The sequence below is a fragment of the Plecotus auritus genome, assembly GCF_963455305.1.
Source record: "Plecotus auritus genome assembly, chromosome: 11".
In the NCBI taxonomy this organism is placed as follows: domain Eukaryota; kingdom Metazoa; phylum Chordata; class Mammalia; order Chiroptera; family Vespertilionidae; genus Plecotus; species Plecotus auritus.
The window spans coordinates 47786712-47810859 of NC_137777.1; the positions used below are offsets into that span (position 1 = coordinate 47786712).

At 43.9% G+C, this 24148-nt stretch overlaps 1 protein-coding gene across 3 annotated transcripts in view; it reads left to right on the forward strand.

The window, feature by feature from the left end:
- Positions 1 to 24148, forward strand: part of NSMCE2 (NSE2 (MMS21) homolog, SMC5-SMC6 complex SUMO ligase) — a 228045-nt gene that overhangs the window by 150061 nt on the left and 53836 nt on the right. Inside the window, exon 5 of one of the 3 annotated variants that reach the window (XM_080646211.1) lies at positions 17863 to 18770. The exons of 1 other annotated variant lie outside the window; for it this stretch is intronic. In XM_080646211.1, the coding sequence (XP_080502337.1) occupies positions 17863 to 17864 (2 nt within the window). In that variant the 3' untranslated portion in view covers positions 17865 to 18770. Of the gene's footprint in view, positions 1 to 17862; positions 18772 to 24148 lie in introns of those variants that run through there. One more of the 3 variants, XM_080646210.1, reaches the window with a different exon arrangement.

Consider the following 24148-nt stretch of genomic DNA (forward strand, 5'->3'; position numbering starts at 1 on the left):
TGCTGTTCTACTGAGCCAAGTCTCTGTGGCATGGGTTCTATCAGCCATCCTCTCCCTCCCCTGGGGTTCCTCCCGCTGTGCTCACCGGATCTCTCTTCCAGTTCCCCAGGAAGGCATCTCCTTCTCAAATTGCCTCTCTAGCTATTACAGCCAAGGCCACCATGGTGTTCATCAGGCACTAGGGGCCCAATGACTAAATCGTATCGTACTTTTCAAGAACCTCAAAGATGGTGATCTCAAAAGAAAAATTACTGGCTCTGAAACACAAAGAGGTACAGAATCAAAAATAAGTGTTAGGCAAACAAGTCTAAAACCAACTACTTTGTCATCTCCCTTAAATGTTAAATTTAGCATCGATTACTAAACATCATAGCAAAGTACAAGTTAAATGAGTAACCTGATAGCCAGGTAAGTTCAAAAACAAAAATACAAGATTTTTTTCAAAAATGTTGTGGCCATAAAATTATTTTTAACATGGGTTGTGAATACAACTTTTAATATGCTTGATAGGATGTCAGGGAGGGGCTCTACGAAAAAAGAAACATACTTAAAATAAATTGCCTGGGTTCCCAAGGCAGTGCACAAACCCAGGAAACATTTGCTGGATTTTAATTGATTGTAATTAAATGATGGTGGCCTTTGTTGTTATGGAGGGAAGGGAACATGGGTATGAAGATATCTTACTTTTTTAAAATTTAATTTATAAAAAGAAAAAAGAGGTAAGGGAATTCTCCCCACTTATGCAGAATGCCATATTCAACCTTTGGGGCCCTTCAGGGCCTCCTGAGTTCTGTGTCCTGGCCCTCCACTCAGGTTTACCTGCCATCCTGTCTGGTTCCTTACTTCCAAGGGTAGGAAGTTGGGGGTGACATGGAAGCCCGGAGGGCAGAGTGCTGGAGCAGACGAAGCAGAGGGATGCCCTGGCTGGGACCTGGGAGGGCTCTCACTGTTGCATTGCCAGGTTCACGGAACTGACCTTTCCATTTGCCCTTCACATTGGGCGCGACCCAGGGTGCTGAGCCATTGTTTTAGGTGCTGATTATGCAGTGGCCTTGTGGACAGTGTGGTGGAGGTGTTCCCTCAGCCATGAGTATTGAAGAATACAAGGTAGGTTTTTGGTATGCTTTTGCTTCAGTCAGAAGGGTTCCTTTCTTTTGTTTTTCATTCTGGAATATAAATTAGCAGCCCCAGAAGCTGATAGTTGCTTTATTTTTTTAAAAAAATATGTTTTTATTGATTTCAGAGAAGAAAGGAGAGGGAGAGAAGGATAGAAACATCAATGATGAGAGAAAATCATTGATCAGCTGCCTCCTGCATGCCCCTTCTTGGGGATCAAGCTGCAGCCTGGGTATGTTCCCTGACTGGGAATCGAACCTGTAACCTCCTGGTTCATAGGTCGACACTCAGCCACTGAGCCACACCAGCCCGGCTGATAATTCGCTTTAACCTGTTCAAAAATTGCAATAGATCATCATAGCTTTCACTTGCTGTGTGTAATGTTGGTATGCCATCACTACTAAAGGTTCATACCTAATATTGTCTCCCTGCTAACCATCTAGCAAGTGCAACTAGAAATGAGAACCAGCATGGGATTGGAATTGAGGCACACTCAGTTGGAGGCCAGAACATAGTCAGGTGAAAATGTAAAGCATATTAAATCCGTTGTGTGCTTGTCGAGTGATTAGAATATATCAACTAGAACTACCATGAGGAGAATTTTTGTTTGTGTTTTTTCAATAAGTGGGTTCATGTGATCTATCTCCAAAAGTTTAGAATTGCCAGTTAAATACATAGGTATTTTTCAAAAGAGATCATCAAAAAGGACATTCCACTCTTATTACAAAGCTATTTTCGGGGTAAATATTTTGATAGATGTGGTTCAGTGCACCTGGGAGCTGAGAGAGACATGGAGCCTGAGGCAGTGAGCAGATGGAGCAGGAGATATGTCAGGGATGTTTTCTTCCCCTTGTATATTGCAGAAGGTGGATCCGGCATCAGGGACAGTAACATTTTCTCTGCCACCATCGGAAGAGCAGCTTCCTTGGGGAGATCCGTCTTGTTATTTAAGGATGATAACGACCATGCTAAGACCTCTCTCACATATTTGTAATGCAGTGTGTATGATATAAGCATTGTGTTAAAAGAAAGAGTACTCATTAGAACCAAGTCAGTAGACGGGAGGAAGCCAAGTCTGCTTAAACTTTTTTACAGCATGTGTAGGGTTAGGGCATTTGCTGGTCATAAGGCATTTTTTTGTTCGTTTGTTTGTTTGATGCATTAAGCTAAGACCACTGCTTTAATTTCTCTCTTTTTTTGAAACTAAGAGTTGAAACACTAAGCAGACTTAAATTGTAACTTATAATTCACTAAAATAATCAAGTCGATCACCCAACTTCATTGTTAGGAAATAAAATGTCGGTCTCTTCGCATGCTTGCCTATCTTCTTGGTAATTAGGTTGCCTTAAGTGGCATTTTAAAATTGTAACACCCTTTTTCAGCCTTAAAAAGTTTGTCCTTCTGGAGGTGGCATTGTGTATTAGCAGAAATGACATAGTAAATGCAGTTCAGTCTTTTACACGATCCATAAATTAGCAAGAAGTGGGTTGAACTATATACCAACGAGCATGTATTTTTTCTGTTGTTTACCTGCTGCAGTATTAAGTTCCTTGAGGGCAGGAGCCATCTGTACGTCCTCATCTAGTGGTTGTTGAAGGACTCTGCTAAGAAAGCAACAGTTTTCTTTAACACCCCAGAAGCTGTCAGCAAACAAATGGTAAAGATGGTTTTTTTAAGAACCCATCAAAGTGTCTTTATTAGCAACATAAGCAGGACCATGGGTAATGGGACCTAGTTAGAGAGTTACACTCCCTGTGGCCACGTTTGCTGGAAGTTGGTTCATTGTAAACTTAGTCTTGTGTTTCTACTAGAGAAAAATAGGCCAAACGTCCCCTCAGAGAGAGCCTGCAGAAATTCAGCAGCTGAATTTCGTTTTCTCCGACTGTTTCTAAACTGATGAAATGTCCTTTTAAAACCATTTACCTAAAATGTTCTGTGATTGCAGCATCTGCTAAGCCTATTATGTCCTTTCATTAAACAGTTTTATTGTTCTGTGTGCAAACTGTTTATTTGAAGCAGTAAATCTGAATTGATGGCAGACTTTCTAACAAGCAGGAATTTTTTAACAGTGAAAGAAGCTGCATATTCCCTACCATCAAACACAGAATTAAAACAAAATAAATCCTGCTCAGAAATGATCCTATTAACCTCATTTTTAAAACAGTCTCTAGCTGAAATAATATAAAATGATACCAAATGGGTAATTGTAGCAATGCATTCGGTCCCTTCTATTTTTTAGTTTTTTTTTTGTCTGGGATCCAGACAGAAGAAAGCAGTTAAATGTGTATAGATCCTTTATTTAGGACGAGAGCATTCAATGGCAATTCACTGACTAATTGAAGAAATATTTTTATTACATTATAAAATCCCAGATTTAGTAAAGGAAATCCTGTTTTATACTGGTGTGGTTCATCTGAAACTATATTTGGATCGAATAAACCTATTTAATTGAGTAATTTAAGACTTTCTCAAATGCATACTCGCCTCCCTGGCTGCTGCCCCACAGACCTCCCGTCTGCCTGAACAGAAGCACAGCTACAGACCACGGAGGTTTCAGGAAGAAAGCCCTGCCCATCTGCCCAGAAGGGGTTAGGATGCAAATGTAAACTTTTGCCTACAACTCCTGGGACAGTTATAAGCAGATGAAGATGGCTTTACCAAAGATTCAGAGTTTTTGCCAGTGGGAGCCTTTCTCCCTTAAAACACTCGGGTGAGATAGACTTAGCCATTTGCCCAAGGTGTGCAGGGCACACTGGGTCATTTGACGTGGAGCCTGGGAAAGGTCACTGCTCAGACAGACCATGCTGATGGTGGTGCTTTAATGCTGGAGACATTGTCGTTTCAGAGACAGCCAAGCAAAGTTGAGAGGGAGCTGTTGGTTTATCTTGTCATCTGAGGCGAAAACGGAAGCTTAGTTACTGAATGACTAAAATGTCAGTGTGCTCTAGCGAGGCTGGCAGAGGACGCTGTTGGGTGTGTTGAAACTGACTCGAGAATCTTGGAAGGCTCTGAGGCACTTCCAGGTCTTCCTCCACACTCTCCAACTCATGTTTCCTAAGCTCACGATCCGGCGGGGACCACGGAGGAATAAATGGGTAAAACTGGTTCTGTTGAAATTGGTGAGCTCAAGAGCCCGTGCCCTGTCTAGTATCATATCTCCTAGTTTTTCTTTGAGAAATTGGAAGTTTGAATTTTGTATAGAAATGTCTTAATTTTCAAATACGGCTAATGATTGCTAATTAAAAGCAATGTGGAACAGAGCGCAAGCTGTCTGCAGGCACACATTTACCTCTCTCCACTAACTCCTTTGATTTAAGAGGAAGAACTTATCCTTTGATTTCAGCCTTTTGTCTTCTAATCTTAAAGCACAGATATAACCCTGAGAAAGTCAGTACTTCAGCCTACGTCAATGAAGACTCAGTCATTTCCATTGAGTTTCGTTCAGCACATAATCGAAGTGTGTTGTCGGTGTATAATTCATCACGCTTGGGCACGGGGGGGGGGGGGAGGGTGGCGGGGTGCTGTACAGCCTGTGCCCTCCGTGTTTACAGCGGCTGCGCTGTGCTCCTGCAGCTGTGCTGTGTTCAGATTTACAGAGCAGGGGGCCCTTCTGGGAGCTCCTGTGTAGAGCCATGTTAGGCAACCCTGGACTCTTCTCCGTGAAACTGTTGTCACCTAAACTGTGGGTGGAAACTGCGATGAGGGCAGCTTGGCTATTGTAAGGGTCCATCTAATTGTTGTTCAGCAAGTCTTAAAGCAAACTGCTTGAATTAGAATCTTGATGGTGCTTCTTAGTAGCTGTCTGACCTTGGGCATATTAAACCTCTCTGGGCTCACTTTCCACATCTGTACGTGGGAATAGTAGTAATATCTACATCATTGAGTTATTATGATGATGAAATAAGATAAGCTCCAATGTCGAACTGTTGGCACACTGCCCGACACAGTAACACACAGTAATTATTAACCACCATTGCTACTGTGGTATTTAAGAAAGCACTGAACTTAGAATCAAGGGAACTGTGTTTAGGCACCATCCTGCCTCTCTTGCTAGTTGTGATCAACTGGAAATTGCCTCATTAATCTCTGTGCGTATCCGTAAGATGGTATAATATGAAAAGCACTGCTTGATGGTGGGGGAGGGCATGGCCCTCGAAACACACCACAGTCAACGTGGAGACACAATTTGGGTTTCTTCTATGACTTTATGATTAGGCCGACTTTACCTGTCTCTCAATTTCGACTCAGGCACCTTGATCTACAACACAGTATTGAAATATTATTGGCTTTATAGTAACTAAATAAAAATTCAGAGGGTAAAAATTTACTTTTGGGTACTCCCACCTTGTTAAAAAATACCCCCTAAACATGGGACATTTCCTCGACTCTCACAGCTCCTTTAGTTGACTTGAGTTCAAAGAGTTCCACACTGGCTGAGACTTGGAGTGACAAGCAGATGCAGAGCAGAGTGGCCTGGGGTGTGGAGGCCAGCCAGTCCAGTGGTCCTTGCTCAGAGCTGGACACAGGACTGCTGAACAGAGGCCTGCAGCACCCCAGGGCACCTGGATTCTGTTGTTCTTAGGGTTCTCACATTTTTGAAGGCCTACCATTCAAATCTGCTTTGGTTATCTTTAAATCTCTTGGGAAAATGGCACAGTGGACATGGAAGCATTTCCAGAGCTCCTGCGCCATGTCGCTCAATGTTACTTGAATCTGAATCTAGAGAAAGGACTTTATGGCCTCGCTTTATTCTATGATAATATTAGAATAACTACTAACAGCCACAAAACTCCAGGGAGAACTTTATGTTTTGTGAAAAAAATAACTTGATACAACCAAATGAAAATAGATGGATCCACACAGTGAAAACCCTATTCCCATCTTGGAGCTCGTGGAAGGGAGCCTGATTTGTACATTTTTAAAATGTTACTGATTTTAGGGAGACAGGAAGGGAGAGGGAGAGAAAGATCGACGTGAGAGAGAAACATTGATCGGCTGCCTCCCGTTCACAACCAGCCAGGATCAACCTCCAACCTTGCAGTGCACAGATGGCACCCCAACCACTGAGCCAAGAGGCCACATCCTTCTTACAGCTAATGAACTAATGACTCAGACAACACCTGTGTAATTTATTTTTAAAAACCTTACTAAAACCTTCCTCTCAGTAAGATTCTAGGAAAGAATAGCAACAGCTGTCCCCACATCTGCTTGAGTGATGCAGTGTGAAAAGGATTCTAAATATAGCTGAATTTGAGTCAAATGCACTTCCATGCTGTGTCGATGGAATTGGATCTGAAGGCACTTATCATTAAAATAACCTAGAACAATGGCATGGTTTGCTCTGGAAAGCAACAGATATGTACCTTAGGCAGTCTTTGTTAGCAAACTCGAAATATACTAGTAGCTGGTCCATTCTCATTTGCCAGATGGAGAGAAAGATTGTATCAGTGTAGAGGAGTAAAAGTAAGTCACCTCAGCACAAGAAAGTAGCTTTTTGCAAGAAGTCTTCACCACATTCCGTAGCCCAGGGGTGCCTTGTTTCCATCCTTCTGTCTTGAATTTCGTATCGTCTGAGTTGGCATCTCTCAACATCCATCCCTCTTTACCTCTTTTTTCTCTTCCTTCAACAAATACTTTCTAAATACCCACTCTGTGCCAGGTACTTTATACCCTGAGGATTCAGAGAAAGATAGATAGCCATAGTTTTTACTCTTGTAGAGTTTTAAAGTCTAAGTATAATAGATCTTATACTTTAAGCATGTATGCTTAGATAACAACGCACCTACGAAGCTCTGAGTAAGTGTCAGTAAGTAACAGCTACATGGAAAAACGATTCAAGGTGCTGTGACGCCTGCAGCAGAGGCCTTCATTGAGCATGTACAGCATGCCAGGAATTTCACACACACACGGACTCACATAGACACATACAGTGTTGTGTTCAAATATGACAGCATTGCAAGGGTAGATGCTGTTATCCCAATTTACACATGAGGAAACTGAAGCTCAATGGCGTTGGGTTGTCCAAGAGGTGGTGGCTAATAAGTGTCTGAGTCAGGATTCAAACTCGGGTTTGTCTTGACTAAAACTTGAGTCCCTAACCATTAGGATGTACACTGGAGTCTTATTTGTATAGTCTCCATTGCCCGTTGCTGCACTTGTTGCCCCACCCCCCAGTGCCTGGGGTAACTAATTTGTACTCCTCTCAACACCCAACCTTCTGGCTCCTTCTCAAACTCACAAAACCACCAGAAAATCCAAAGGAATTAATTGCCAGTGAAAGCTGAAGGTCTTTGCTTTACCACTTACTTTCCTTCCTATTGATATGACTTTACAATGGTAGCCACAACAACAAAAACTAGTCAAGGACCAATCTCTCCCAGATTTGCCCAGTTTTCAGAGACTCCAAACAGCATCTTCAGGTGTACATCATACAGCATATACTGGCACAGAGCGTTCTATTTTACAAAGCACTCGCATGCCTGGGAGCTTGCTGAAGCCTTGCTGTCTGGGCTGTAGTGACACTTCCCTCCGTTTTTTTGTTTTGTTTTTGTTTTGGGGGTTTTTATTAGTTGTCTTTTAAATATATTTTTTCATTAATTTCAGAGAGGAAGGGAGAGGGAGAGAAACATCAATGATGAGAGAGAATCATTGATTGGCTGCCTCCACCTACGAAGCTCCCAATCCAGGCACGTGCCCCTGACCAGAATCAAACCCAGGACCCTTCACTCCGCAAGCCGACGCTCTATCCACAGAGCCAAACCAGCCAGGGCGCCCCTCCGTTTTGTAGAGGAAGAAACTGAGGCCAAGAGCAAAGCAATTGTCCAAAGCCAGCAGTTAGTTTCAAGCAAAGCTGAGCCTCAAACTCAGATCTGACTCCTTGCAGCCTAAGAAATTCATGTTTGTGTCATGGCTATAATCCCCTGCTTATCCCAGAACTGCAGGGGATGCTGGTGAGGGGTGGGCTTTTCTCATCTCACTGCCTATGTGCCTCCTCTGTAGGGTTTTATCGAACATGAAAGAAACCTTCAGATAATAAGATCCAGAATTTGCCTCATGCTGTCTGGTGTTGCTCCAAGCCCCGAGTCACTGTTCCGTGACTGCTACTCCTGCTTTGCACATATATTGCTTGACAATTAAAACCTAAAATGAGTAAAATAAAGTGCATAGTTAGGGCAGCTTTCTCCTCCAGGACCTCTTCTTTAGTTATGTCTTCTTCACTATATCACTCGTCTCCATCTCTGCGGCTTTCTTCCAAGCCTAGAAACCCACTCGTCTTTCTGTCTTTCCCTTTCAAATGATTGCTAGATGAGAGAGAGATTGAGATTGTCCTGCATCTAGCAGATGTCCCTTCTCTCGCTTCCCCTTCCCAAGCAGCCTTCTTAAAAGAGTGGTCTGATACCCAGGGACCACTTCCTCTCTTCGTTCTCTCCTTCCCAGGCAGCCTCACCTCTCTCAAACACTCCAAGGACACCTCTCTGGACAATGTCTCCAGCAGCCTGCAAATTGCAAAATTTTTCAGTCCTTATCTTACTGGTCTCTTTGCTTCACTTAAAATGTTTGCCTACTTCATTCTCCTAGAAACTCATTGCTCCCTCCTTCATCTCTGTGAGCTTCTTGATCCTCTGCCCTCACCTAAAGTACTATTTTTTAGGATTTTGCTTGTGGCCAGCTGCCCTCCTTTATACTGTGTCATTTTGATTGTTACCACGGCTTCCGCTCCCATCCCCACTTTATGCTGCTGAGTGAGAGCCCTGGCCGTAATCTTGTTCTTAATACTCCTCTTTCCACTTGGATGTGGCGGCATTGCAGCTTCAGGGTGATTTTTTTCTCCAGAATCAGCTGCTTTTCCTGTAGTCCCCACCGCAATCAGTGGATCACCCACTCAAAACAAAACCCTGCAGTCATAATAGACCAGCTTCCTCGCTCCCTCCCAATCACCACATTGCAGTTATTTTGCCTCCTGGATATTTCTGTTTCGTTCTCTCCCCATGCCCTGGTCCTTTTTCCTGGCAATGCCCTTTTTTTAAATTTGTTTTTATTTTTCAATGACAGTTGACATTCATTATTACACTAGAGGCCTAGTACATGAAAATTCATGCACTGGAAGGGGCGTCCCTAAGCCTGGCCTGCCCCCTCTCACAGTCCGGGAGCCCTCAGGGGCAGGAGGCGACCCGGCGATCAGGGGAAGGCAATGCCCCCATCACACCTCTGCTGTTGCCACGGCCAGCAGTGCAAGCCTCCGCCAGCCCTGGTTACCTGAGTCATCCGAGGCTTGCCTGCACCTTGGGCTAGCCCTGGGGGGCTGAGAGGGCTGGGGGACTCTGGGCTGGGGGACTCTGGAGGTAGGCACGTGGAGTGGGCCCGGCCTTGCCACTTACCTGCCACCCCGGCGGGGGTGAGGGGACTGGGCGCTGCCATCTTGTGGCTGTGGGCGCTGCCATCTTTGAGGGCATGGCAGTCAATTAGCATATTCCCTCCTTACTGGCTGTGGGTGTTGCCATATTTAGGGCGTGGCGGTCAATTAGCATATTTCCTCCTTATTGGCTGTGGGCACTGCCATCTTTGAGGGCGGGGCAGTCAATTAGCATATTCCCTCCTTATTGGCTGTGGGTGCCACCATCTTTGCAACGGTGTGAGGGTCATTTAACATATTTCCTCTTTATTAGATAGGATTAGTGTCCCATATGCAGCAGAGTAGTTAGACATTTATGTAACTTACAAAGTTGATCCCCCACCCTGCCTCCCCCCATGAATCTAGTACACCTGGCACCAAGCCTAGTTATTACAATGTCATACCCGGTGGTTATGGTTGTTTATGTTCTTCCTGCATCTGAAATGCTTTTCTCACTTGTTCCTGTTGTTAAGCTGGCTGGTGTGTTCTTACTCATTCTGAAGGACTCGTTTCAGGCTCTTTTGCCCCTTCACCTTCCTGCATATAGTTTTCTTAACACTCTGGATACTGGGTGTCTGTCTTCCCTGTGAGGCTCAGCTGTTGTGGACAAGTGCTGTCCCCAGTCTTACTCATCTTTGTGCTCCCAGGGCTACAACAGTACCTACAACTTACTAAGTCCTCAATAAATAGTGGTTGAACTGAATCAAACTTGAGTAATCAGAACATATGAAAAGCACTGGAAACCGTAGCTTTGGAGGAAAACCAGTCAGTTACCTGAAGCATCTTGTGTGCACAACTGTTTCAGGATGGCTGGCAGCTGACATGCAGACCCTCTTCTCCCTCACGTCTTCACCTTGTACTTGAGCATCGTTTGCTCCTGTTTCTTAGCAGTCCTGCCCCAGCCTCTGCTCTGATGCTGCCTAACTCCCCTTATTCTCTTGGACTCGGTGCAAAGGCCAGGCTGGGGATACCTCTCCTCCATGCTGGGATCTCCAGCGTGTCTCCTCTCAGAGGGCATTATGGTCTCTTTCCTCGTCTGTCTTTCCCAGGTAAACTGTGAGCTCGTTTAGGACAGAGCTTACTCCCCTTATGTTCACGGTGCCTGAATAATGAAAAGAATGCACTTTAAAAGTAGCAAATGTTTGTGGGTGTGTTAATATTGAAATCTCTAGTGTATTATCTCCCCTACTCCCCACACCCCCCCCCCCCCAATATAAAGCTTAAGTTTCTTTTCTTGATAGGGCCCTAAAACCATGTGTTTTCGGTGTGTTCCAATTCTGGTGTCTCCAGTTAACAGTTGTTAATCAGGCTAGTTGATCAACTGCTGAGCCGAAATCAAAGCATTCGTCATCAAAGCCTTTTTGTTTATGAGTACAAATACACCATTGATGTTTATAAGAAGAATTATTTCTCCCCTGAATGTTAACTGGCCACAGAAGCTGGTGGACACATGTGATAGTGTTTTTCACAGGACTTTAAAGAATGTTGGGCTTTGATGTTCTGCCCTTGAATGGAAATGGGTCTGCATTATAAAATCACCAGTGAGGAAAGTGGGAAATCTCTCCAAGAGCACCTGAGAAGTATCGTTAGAATTCCTAAGTGTTAAAATCCAACTGAGGCATTACGGGGGTGGGGAACATCCGGCTGTGGGCCATATAAAGCCCGAGGAATCATTTGGCCTGACCTTGCCAAGGCAACTGCAGGCGGGACTGGAAATTCAATAAATCCAGGAGCTTTTTTCATAGCAGCATAAATTTATGTTAAGTGAATTATATTAATTGAATGATGTTATAAATCTCCAAATGGTCCTTGGCAGAAAAAAGGTTCCCCACCCCTGGTTTATAACATACAAAAGTGACATTCTTTGGGTAGTAACCCATCCTATATAATAAAAGCCTAATATGCAAATCAACCAAACAGCGGAACAACCGGTAGAATGACCGGTCGCTATGATGCGCACTGACCACCAGGGGGCAGACGCTCAACGCAGGAGCTGCCCCCAGTCCACAGGCCCCAGGCCAGCCAAGGCGGGTGCCAGCGGGGGCTCCCCAATCGCCCTGTTGGTTGCCCCACAGAGGGAGGTGACCAGCAGGGGGAGGGGCTGGCCAGAGAGTGGGTGGTGCTAGGCCAGCCAAGGCCAGTGCCAGTGGAACACCCCTCCTCCCCGCATCGCCCTGCCGGTCGCCCCACAGATTGGCCACGATCACTGGTCATGCCTAGGGACCCTACCCATGCATGAATCTCATGCATTGGGCCTCTAGTATGCCTTATATGAAAGTGAATGAGATTGAGTAGAAATCTTTCAGTTAAGACATGGTTGAAAGCAGAATAAAGTAACACAAGATAGGTTTAGCTACAACAATGAACAGCTATCAAGAAGCAGGGGTGTCTCATGGGTAAAGGAACGAGAACCAGAATGAGAAGTGGGCTCTTGAGGTCTTCCTCATTCCACATAGTCTCTCATCTCTCCTTTCCATCCTTGCTTCTTTCTCCTCTCTCTGCGTCAGCTTTCTCAGTATCCCTGGCTATCTGGTAGAAGATGGCTACCACATAGCACTCTAGGGTACATATCCTCTTTCATCTCAACTGCAGAGCTCAGACCAAATTAGAATCTCTCAGTTCCAATTCCAGCCTCTCAGAAGGGAGAAGTTGGTTGATACATCATAGGTCAAAGTCTACTGTAATCCAAACAACTGTGGTCAAGGGGACAGAGCCATGTGATACAAATATGGGTATTTTGTCATCCATATGAATTCAAAAGAGCAGTTCTCAGCTTGGCTGGGCTACCATGAGATAGATAGACAACCCCTTCTACCACCAAAAACCAAGGAAGCATGAAGTGATAATACAACATAGTAGCACTCATCCCTACATATATTATTTATAGGCTTTTTACCTGTCTCCACCAAACTGTATGAACCGTGAGGCCAGGTACCATATCCTAATGATATTTAATTCTCTTGTTCCTGGAGCAGGGCCTGACAGTAGGCATTCAGGGAATATTTATTGGATGAACAAAACCAGATATGAGCTCTGCCTTCATGGGAATTACAGTCTAGTAATGAAATCAGGCAATAAAATAGCAACTAAAAAGCTATAATTGTAGTGAGCACTAAGACCATTAAAGAAAGGGAAGGAAAAAAGGAGGTGTTAACAAGCAGGAATAGAAACTTGCAGAAAGTTGTTGATGGTGTTAAAGCCAAGGTAGCTGTACAAACTTGGCTTATTCAGGAGAGAAACCAAGATGGCGGCATAGGTAAACACCTAAACTGCCTCGCACAACAATTTCAAAACTACAACTAAAAGACAAAACGGACATCATCCAGAACCACAGGAAGGCTGGCTGAGTGAAAATTTTACAACTAGAAGGAAAGAGAAAAGCACACTGAGACTCAGATGAGCTGCAGGAGGCAGAGGTCCTGAGACAGGCACGCAGATAGGACTGGCAACTGAGTGCGCGGCTGACTTTCTCAAGTGGGAGGGAGACAAAAGCTCCCGACTGCGCTGAACTCCAGTTCCGGGTGAGACTCTGGGGACCCAGACTCATACGGGGTGAAACTGGACTGTCAAGAAAGAGAAAAGCACACTGAGACTCAGAGGAACTGCGGAAGGCAGAGGTACCGAGGCACGCGCGCGGAGAGGGCGGGCAACTGAGTATGCGGCTGGCTTTCTCAAGCGGGAGGGAGGCAAAAGCTCCCGACTGCACTGAACTCCAGTTCCAGGCGAGACTCTGGGGACCCAGACTCATTCGGGGAGAAACTGGACTGTCTGGCAGCAGGCGGAACTCGAGGGCGGCTTTCTCTCAGAGGTGCTTGCAGCGATTACCACGGGACATTGAGACACAGGGGCCTATTAGGGCAGGGCTGACGGGAAACCAATGCTGTCTGCTCCGCCCTGAGACTCTGCCCCATCCAAGCTGAGCACAGAGGCTTTTCCAAGTCTTCTCCCATAAGGTTGTCTCCAGCACAGAAGTTCTCCCAGCGTAGACACAGCTGATCCTCACAGCCAATTGGCCTGGAGGTCAATTCCTCCCAGTGATACCAACAACAATCAAGGCTTAACTACAACAAGACTGTGCACACAGCCCACAAAGGGTGCACCGAGAGTGTCCACCTCAGGTAACTGGGGAGGCTGAGCCACTGGGCCCTATAAGACACTTATCACACAAACCCACTCTATCAACTCAGGGAAGCAGCCAAAATGCGGAGACAAAGAAACAGATCACAAATGAAAGAAATGGAGGAAAGCAAATGACTGGATATAGAGTTCAAAACCACGGTTATAAGGTTTTTCAAGAATTTTCTAGAAAAGGCCAATAAATTTAGTGAGACCCTCAAGGATATGAAAAAGGACCATCTAACAGCAGACTAGAGGATCGCAAGAATCAAGTCAAAGATTTGAAATACAAAGAAGCAAAAAGCACTCAACTGGAAAAGCAAAAAGAAAAAAGAATCCAAAAATATGAAGATAGTGTAAGGAGCCTCTGGGACAACTTCAAACATACCAACATCAGAATTATGGGGGTGCCAGAAGAAGAGAGAGAGCAAGATACTGAAAACCTATTTGAAGAAATAATGACAGAAAACTTCCCCCACCTGGTGAAAGAAATAGACTTATAAGTCCAGGAAGCGCAGAGAACCCCAAACAAAAGGAATCCAAAGAGGACCACACCAAGACACATCATAATTAAAATGCCAAGAGCAAAAGACAAAGAGAGAATATTAAAAGCAGCAAGAGAAAAAGTTAGTTACCTACAAGGGAGCACCCATACGATTGTCAACTGATTTCTCAACAGAAACTATGCAGGCCAGACAGGAGTGGCAAGAAGTATTCAAAGTGATGAATAGCAAGAACCTACAACCAAGATTACTCTACCCAGCAAAGCTGTCATTCAGAATGGAAGGTCAGATAAAGAGCTTCACAGATAAGGAAAAGCTAACGGAGTTCATCACCACCAAACCAGTATTATATGAAATGCTGAAAGGTATTCTTTAAGAAGAGGAAGAAGAAGAAAAAGGTAAAGATAAAAATTATGAACAACAAATACATATCTATTAACAAGAGAATGTAAAAATCAAGTGAATAAAAAAATCTGATGAACAGAATAAACTGGTGAATATAATAGAATCAGGGGCATAGAAAGGGAGTGGACTGACAATTCTCGGGGGGAAAGGGGTGTGGGAGGTGCGGGAAGAGACTGGACAAAAATCGTACACCTATGGATGAGGACAGTGAGGGGGGAGTAAGGGCAGAGGGTGGGGTGGGAACCGGGTGGAGGGGAGCTATGGGGGAAAAAAGAGGAACAATTGTAATAATCTGAACAATAAAGATTTATTAAATTTAAAAAACAGCTTGGCTTATTCATCCCAAGAGGTTGATGACAGTAATTATAAAAGATTCCATTTACATTTCACTGCATTTGTAACTTTAATACAAAAAAAATTGTGGTTACATTAAATACATGGGCTACTTACTAAAAGATTGCTATAAAGAGCTATATGAAAATTATAAGTAAATGTAATCAGTGTTTGCTGATAGCTTTTAATTTTTGCCTGAGAGTTTTAAATTGGTCAACTCCTCAGAGCTTGATGTAATTATAAAACAATTTTCTGAGGTGGTGACTGATTAAGTGTACAGTAAGAGGTATCCCTTGGCCAGCTCTGCAAAGAGATCTGTATTAAGATTACAAATAACACAATGCAGAAGACATCCTCTCAAGAGGAATCCGGCAGGATCAGATAATACACCTGGATATGTTTTGTGGGTATGATTGAAAGATTGTATCTAGTGATCATGGTGATGGTAAAAGAGACTAAGCAGAAGGGATCTGTGAAATGTGTTTTATTAGTATACGTGTTGCCAGTATCTAACAGAGAAAGAACTATTCTGGAAGCAAACCTGATCCGCTAAACAATAATTAACAAAGCTCTACTAGCTGTATTAATTAGAGTAACTAACAGGTGCTTCTATATAAACAACTCCAAAACCCCAGTGGCTTATTACTGTGTCTTTTTCCCTTTGTAAATTGCAGTGCGGTTTGGGGGCAGTCTACTCCAGAAAGTTATTTAAGGACCCAGGCTCCTTCCATCTTGTGGCTCCCTCCTCCTGAATCCCCTCCATTCAAATTGGTCCCATGGGGAAAGAGTGAGGTTGGGCCAGATCTAGACCAGGAAATGCACATCACTTTCACTCACGTTTTATTGGCCAGGACTGAGTTACATGTACCACACCAACCTACAGGGAAGGCTGAAAAAATAGATAGTTAGGGATCCAGGAGGAAGAGGAGAATTTTGATATTGGTAAATATTCTCAGTGTCTGCCATACTAGCAATAATGGAGAATCTATGGAAAGGAAAATAGTGTAAAAACTCCCTTTGTATCATCAAGAATTTTGTTGAGAAAATTTGAAATTGTTTCAATTTGTCTTTTACAAAAAACAAACAAAAACACCCGTAGTCTAGAATAGTATTTCCCAACCAGGAACTTGGAGAAGAGTGTAATTCCATAGTTTTACTTTGATCTGTCTCAGTAGACCTGGTTTATATTCGGTATTGTGTGTTCCTCTCTATGATAACAATAGCTATGCCTGAGTTCTGCTTCAGGGGTTCTGCAAATTTGAATTCTACTATAGTAATCGCTTTCACTGTTGAGCAACTTGCTATATTCCAGGCACTCTTCTAGGTGCTCTCTGTCTTCAAAGAAATCCCGTGGCATGTATTTCACAAATGGTGAAACTGAAGTATGGAGATGTCAGGTAATTTGTGCCAACCTTAAACAGCTAGTAATAAATGGCAGAGCTCAAATTTAAAGCCAGGCTGGACTAGCTACAAAGCTCATCCTCTTGAACATCAAGCTGTAATATAGGAAAAAGCAAAACAACCACCACAATAGACCACCTGGGGATTTCCTGACATTAAATATCAGAGAAGTGGAATGTGGCCCCACCCGCACTCTCAGAGCTGTTGTATATAAATCACTTTGGAAATGACTGCTGTCCAGGACGGTTCAGATTTTATCAAGGGAGATACAAACCAGGCAGTTGAATAGCATGAATCTTATTGTTATAACCAGCACCGATTAATATTTTAGGGACTTAATTGCATTTCAGATGCCCCAGATTTAGTGTGGTAAAGAGCAATAGCGGTGCCCTAGCCCGTTTGCTCAATGGATAGAGCATCAGCCTGCAGACCGAAGGGTCCCAGGTTTGATCCCGGTCAAGGACAGGTACCTCAGTTGCAGGCTCCTACTCAGCTCAGGCCCTGGTCAGGGTGCGTGCAGGGTGTGTTTCTCTCACATCAATATTTCTCTCTGTCTTTCCCTCTCTCTTCCACTCTCTCCAAAAATCAATGGGAAATATCCTCGGGTGAGGATTAAAAAAAAGAGAGAGAGCTGTAGTGGTGCTGATCATCTTTCTTCAAACAAGGCAAAATATTCTTTGTTTGACTTTTATGTATGGTCCCCAATTGGTTATATTTTGAAATATATTTGAATTCAATTCAAGAAATAATAACTGAGCACCTACTATGTGGAAAGTTCCATGCTGATTAATGTAGGACTACAAAAGGGGAAAAAAGCTTAATTCTCAAGGATACTGAGTAGCAGAAGTAGCAGGATGACTGTAAGCATTAGTGAGGTTGCTAAAACTTTTGAAAGCCATTCTCTAGGTCCTGACCTCTTACCTGACAGGTGTGACTCCCTGAGTGTTGAGAGAGGATGCCATCGGAATCCTTGAAGAAGCAATTCCTGCTGTAGTTGGTCAATCATATTTCCTCCTATCTGATGTGCTAATATTATGCCTTTCATAGCAGCTTTATTGAGATATAATTCACAATTGCCCCATTTAACCTGCACGATGCAATGATTTTTATTATATTCTCAGAGTAACTATCACCACAATCAATTTTAGAACATTTTCAAAAAGAATCCCTGTATCCATTAGTATTCACTTTCTATTTTCCCCCAAGCCCCCCAGCTCTAGGCAACCACTAATCTATTTTCTGTCTCTGTAGATTTGCCTGTTCTGAACATTTCTTATAAATATGCATATGTGGCCTTTTGTGACTGGCTTCTCTCACCTAGCATCATGCTTTCAAGGTTCATCCATGTTGTAGCATGTGAAAGAACTGCTTTCTTTTTAGTGCTACATAACATTCCACTGTGTGGCTATGTCACATGTTATTTATCCATTCATCAGTTGATGGCATTTGAGTTTGTCTATCTTTTGGCTGCTAAGAGTAATGCTGCTATCAACATTCGTGTATAAGTGGACATATGTTTTTACTTTCATTTCTCGTGGTATATGTCTGGGAGTGCAATTGCTGGTCATATGATAACTCTATGTTTATCCTTTTTAGGAACTGCCAGGCTGTTTTCCAAAGCGACTGCGCCATTTTACATTCCCAGCAGCAGTGTGTGAGGGTTCCAATCTCTCCTCGTCCTCGCCGACACTTGTTGTTATCTGTCTCTTTGATTGTAGCATCCTAGTTGGTGTGAAGTGTTATCTCATTGTTTTGATATGCATTTCCACTGATGGATTGATATTGTGATATTTATTTTACCAACCTACGTCAAAAGCTTCAATCTGATACTTTTTTATTTGTCTAATGGAAACTGTCTTGTGTTACAGGACTATTTTCTAAAACAAAATCATAGTTCTGTTCAAGACAAATGTCATATATGGGGGGGTTAGAGTTATACCCGAAAGAACACAAGGGTAAAGGAGTTAATATTATGCACTCATCTGGGAAATTTGTTTTGCAGTGTGAAATCATTGACAATGTTCCGAGACCTTTATCTAAGGTACTCAAGTATGATTATGTGACATTTACCGGATAATCCGGACAGCACTTTGATTAAACCCGCGGTGTGATGTCATCCAGTAAACACTTGAAAGTGGAGATGCATGTCTCTGCTGGTTTTATCAGTCAAGATTAGCAGTGGTTCACGGCACAGTGAACTTTTTCTCCTCCGTATCCATCAGGCTGTGTCTCATTTGTGGGCCAATAATCTGTCACCTGAAACTACCTAAAATAGGTGGGACTTTCTTGAATGTCGTGTGGCTGTGATGACATCGGGTTTGGCTGCAGAAGAAGGGAAAGCACCTTTTCATGGCTTTGGTTTGCCTCCATATCCCTTGTTTCCTGTAAAAGCACGGTGATTGTCAGCCCTGTGCTTGTATCCCTAGACTTGAGTTCGTTCCCCCTGTACCTGCCATCTCTTCCCTCGGTGGGAGCTCCTAGTGCGGTTATCTTTGTGTGTCTATTAAAGAAAGAAAAGGATGGGGGCTCAGAAGGGGTCAGAGTTTCACCATCTTGATTTCACCAGATAGCAGATACGTAAAAAGAGCCTCCACAAAAGCCATTTGGTGAGAAACCAAAACCAAATTAAAAGTTAGTCAGAATTCAGAGGATGCTTTCTTCAGAGAAGGTCTCAGTTTTTCTCAGAAAGTTCCCCAAAAAAGAGACCCTAAGGGAAAACTGATCATCCTCCCCGGCCCACAGAGAGAAGACCTCCCAGATCTAGATTGTCCTCATTGGGCTCAGCACACCTGCCTGCAGTTGGCTCAGCTCTGAGCAGGCTGGGAGGGACCGAGGAGGGAAAGAGAAGGCCTAAGAGTGGATAATTAATCCCTTCACAGTGTACCACATATGTTCTGCCTTAGTTGCTCCTTGACTTTTAATATGCATTAATGTAGCTTAGTTTGGTGGGGGGTTAGGGGGTATCAGCTAGATTTATGGGCAGAACTTGAATTTTGCCTCCCCAAGTAAAGGGAAGCAATAACTATATATATTTAAGGATCTGGGTTTGTTTGGTTGGTTAGTTGGTTGGTTAGCTTTAGTAAATTCTAATTTGAGCCTTCTATTAACTAAAATATTATTTGGGCTAAAACTTAAGCATTTTGTTGCCCAATGATAATTGTTGCCTCTAATGAAGACCCTGAATTACTGTGTGACCTGGACCCGTGTGCCTTTAGAACTATCCAAGAAGAACTACTAGTAAATGCTATTTATTAAAGTATTAGTAGGAATTATAGTTTAGATTCTTATTTTTGCAAGTGATTAACCCTTGAGTAGTAATAAAAATAACAGTACTAACTAGTGCTCATCAAGCATGGATGTGTGCTGAGCATTGCAGTAATGCTATGCATTGGTGATCCTGTGTCCTTCTTTTCAGGGCCCTCTGAAACGGGTACCGTTAGGAATTATCCCCATTTTACAACGTGAGCTTTAATGACATTTCATGCTTGCCTTATTCGGAGCTTGTGCCCTTAGCATTTCAACAATCAACTTCCTCTGTGCACGTGGCATATTTAATGAACACTGTAGCCCTCCCTTTCCAGTGCCACAGCACATACTAGAAATGGAGGGGTGTGAGAGAGAAAATGAGTGAGTGAATGAGAGATAGCATACCTCGAATACAGAAGCAAGCTGGTGAGTTTTGCCGTAGTAGAGTCTGTTTGTTTGTTTGTTTTGGGGGATGGATCGTAGTTGTATCTGTGAAAGCTTTTAAGATTGCCTTCCCCTCCCTCATGTTGTCGCACATAAGCATGAGGTGAAGACTGCTAAAGAGGAGCCCACCAAGGCTGGTCATTCCTGTAGGGAAATGGCCAAGATATATCTTTCCTGGAATGAAAATGGATCAGCAATTTTACTTCTTTCCTCTTAAGAAATCTAAAGAACTTTACTTATACCAGTTTTCCCTCCAAAAACCAAGGACCTCTGATTACTGTTTTGCATAGAAAACGTAGTGTATATTTAGAAATTCAAGAAGTATTTGAGCTCTCGCTGTAAACCTAGTTATTCATAGTCAATTAAATTACTATTAACTTTGATTAAATTACTATAATCACTTCACTGTGCCACTTACTGTAAGAGATCCTAAAATCAAGGAATTAACATCTCACATTCACTCACACACAGGCACACCCATTTTTAACAGCCTTTATTTCATACTGTTCATGCTTTTCAGTCAAGGTAAGTGAGGGTGATGTAACTAAAGTTACATCCCTATGAAGAGCCTGGCAAAAAGCAGCCCTTTACGCTAATATCTTCTCCAGTGTCAAGTGTGGAATCGCAGATAAACCCTGGAGCTTGTCTCACCCAGTGCTCCCCTGCCCCAAGGGCAGCAATTCTAACCCACTCTGTACAGTCTCACTCAGTAGTCACCGTTGATTGAGGCACCTTCTGGGACAAGCAGCTCATTCCATTTTCAGGCAGTTCTCAAGGATGGGAATGATTTTCTGTGTCGAGTCAAATTCTGTGTCCTTTGATGCCTGCTTCTCAACACTTGCACTTCTGTCCGGAATGCAACACAGTGAGAACTGGAGTGGACCATCTTCATTAACTTTCACTGGTGACTTACAGTGTGCAGAGCAGTTCTGAACTGTTTTGGAGGTTGATTCTATGCTTCATAACACTAACTCTTGCTGTGGAAGAAAAAGCATGGGCTCTGAAGTCAGACAAGAGTGGAAAGAGTGCTGCCTGGGCGCCCCGCACTGTAGCAAGCACTTCGTAAGAGTTTACGCATTCACCCTGACCACAGCTCTCTGAAGTGTGTGCTCCATTTTACAGATGAAAAGACTGAGATAGAATTAAGAAACTTGCTCAAAATCAGCTGGCCAGTAAGTGTCGGAGCCAGCATTTGGAATCGGGCAGTCTGGCCTCAGAGAGCCTGCTCTCGATCGCTCGGTGATGCTGTCAGCCAGCGCTTCAAATCCCGTGGGTGCATTGTTAGGAGAGACGGAGTTCCTCAAACTGCCTCCCTTTATCTTCCTCTTCTGTGGAAATGGACCAGGTTGTTATAAGAACTAAATGGAATGCCATTGAACATGACCAGTGGTTCTTAATATCTATGGGTTTAGTTTTGGAGGGACTGGGGGTTTCTGTCTTTTTTTGGTGATTTTGTGTGTTGTTTTGGTGTGTGTGTGTGTGTGTGTGTGTGTGTGTGTGTGTTAATTTAGGCCCCACCTGCTCTGGAACTTCTGATTCATTTAAATACTTTGTGGTATGTGGTTTGTTGTCACCAGTTTGAGACTCGTGTCTACATTGCTTCAGAATAAGCAGGATGTGTGTTTTTTTTTTAATTAATCTCCATAGCTTCAGCACAAAATTTAGTCAGCATTGATAGGATTAAGTTTGGGTGATGTTAGGTGGTCTCACTTCAAAATCCCATAGGGATTGTTCTTCAGATACTTAAAAGTGTGCTTCCCTGCCCCATTGGTTGCGGAAATATTCATCTGCATGCAGACTCAAGGCCCCATCTGATGCTGGTAAAAGGGAATGCGTCATTCTTTCCCCTGGTTTGATAGCTCCTTTGCCGTGACCCAATAAATAGTCTGAAAGTAAGCCCTTGAAAATATTGTTAGCATCCCCTACAAACATTTTGTATTTTTAAATCTGTACACAGTAGAACGCAAGAGCTTATAAATATTCTCGTTGATACAGGCTTCTCATTAGCCCATGTGTTGGCTGAATCGAGAGGAAATGACGATTTATTGTTGTGCTGTCTTTTGCAGAGGGGAAAGACCCCTCAGGAAAATGTAAATGACTCCTTGAATACATTTGTGTAATGAGAGTTGAGGGTAATAAATTTATCGAGACCAGGGAAGAACTTTTGAGCAGATGGCAAGAACATTGGGTTTGAAGGCTGTTCCACATAATCGTGGCTTTCTTGAACTAGAACTGGGTCCCGTCAAGGGCTGTGCCATTTAGATCTCAGTCTGAGCCAGGCCAAAGGTGACAAGGCAGATTCGGAGATGTCCGGAGGTTGTGGTATCGCAGGATGGCGGTCCTAGTCCATTCCACGGTCCCTTATGGAACTCCTCTGTTCCTGAGGCACGGAGGGTACAAGCATGTGGCATGGCCCCTACGCCCCACGTAGGACAGGTAGTTTCCCTGCAGTTCAGCACGTGTCATGGTGGAGGACAGAAGCTTAGCCTGGAGGGGGAGGCAGGAGGCCGAGGACAGGGCTGGTCTGAGCGGCTTCAGCGGGGACAGGGTGCTGCTGTGAGTCCTGAAGGATGGATGGGCACTAAAGGGGGAAGGAGTGACGGGAGGACATTCCAGCTGACCTCAGTTTCCTCGAACAGCTCTTTAGCATCCTGCCTAACCAGCAGCAGCAGCTCCAAGCAGTGCCCTATCCGACCCACTGACTTCAAATCCTGTCATTATTTGTTGGAGAAAAAAGTCATTTCTGTGTCTCAATGATCGGCCGGTTTTGTGAAGAATAAGTTGTAAGAAAAACAAAGCAAAACATTTGTGCCTTTCTGTCCCTAAAGTGAACAGTCTGCCTTACCACTTGGTCTGACCTGCTGCATCAGAACCCGAGCAGGATGAGCTGAGGAATCTGCTGGAACCCCAGCAGCAGGGGCCGGTGGAGGAGGCGCTGAGGAAAGTCGCCTGCCTGTGTTGCTGGCTTCAGAAAGGACTGTAAAATCAGGGAGAGTCGGACAGTAAATAGCATTCAAAACAGTCATCCACCTGGAGGTAGTAAGGTCAATGGCATATGACATCAGCCTACATCACTCACTAGCTTTGTGACCTTCAGCAAATTAACCTCTCAGAGCTTGGTTTTCCCTAAAATAAGCACTGATAATACCTCACCACACGGTGAAGGGTGGGGCGAGGATTAAATGAACTAATTTGTGGAAGCACTTAGAATAGTTTCTTGTTAGGGGGCGGAGCCAGAGTCCCAGTTCTCTCAGAAGCAGACCCAAACATATCAAGACCTCTGCAGTTAGGTATTTAGTCCAGAGTCCAATTCTCTAGAGGTATTATTAGTTAACCGTACAAGCTAGTTCATTCATTCAACACAGACTTGTTGGATGTCTCCTCTGAGCCAGGCACTGTCCCCAGCACATCAGACCATGTGGGGCACCAGGAGTAAGCCTGGCATGTGGCAGGAACAACAAAGAAGTCCACATGGAGTGGGTGAGGGGAAGAAAAGCAGGAAGTGAGATCAGAGTGGTAATGAGGGGCAGATCTGGAAGGGCCTCAAAGCCTTTGTAAAGACTTCTACTTTGAGATCAACATGGGGTACGAATTGAGAGAGGAATCCTAGCAAGTACTGCTGATTATTGTGCTTATGGATGTTGCAGGCACTGTGCTAAATGCATCGTCCCTGTTGTTTGATTTGATCAGATAGAAAAAGCAGATGAGAACAATGATGCAAGGCAAATGACATTGTCCCCAGAGAGGACACTGAGACCAGAGGGTTAGGGAGCCAGCCTGGGGCAGTAGACAGGCCCGGTGGGACTTTGAGGATGTTATACCAGAATGTAGTGAGTGTAGGAATGTGCTTGCCACCAGATTGGTTGTAGCAGGACTTGTAGATTCCACTCTACAGGCCCACTGCTGAGGAAGCGGGCAGGAACTTGGCGCCTGTGCAGCCTAAGGACTCTGGACATAGGGACAGAGTGTCTGCTGCACAGTGCTCAGCACCCACAGGGCTTTCCCCGGGACACTGAGCAGGTGGACCCAGTGTCGACGCTCCAGCCTCAGGCTTCCAACGTCTTCTGTTTGCCCAGCGGACACATGAGATGAGCTCACTCTTTCCACACTTACAGACCCCACTGTCGCTGAGTGCTTTTTTAAGGGCAGGGTAGAATCAAAGCCCAAAATACCACAGGTTCAATTTCCTGTT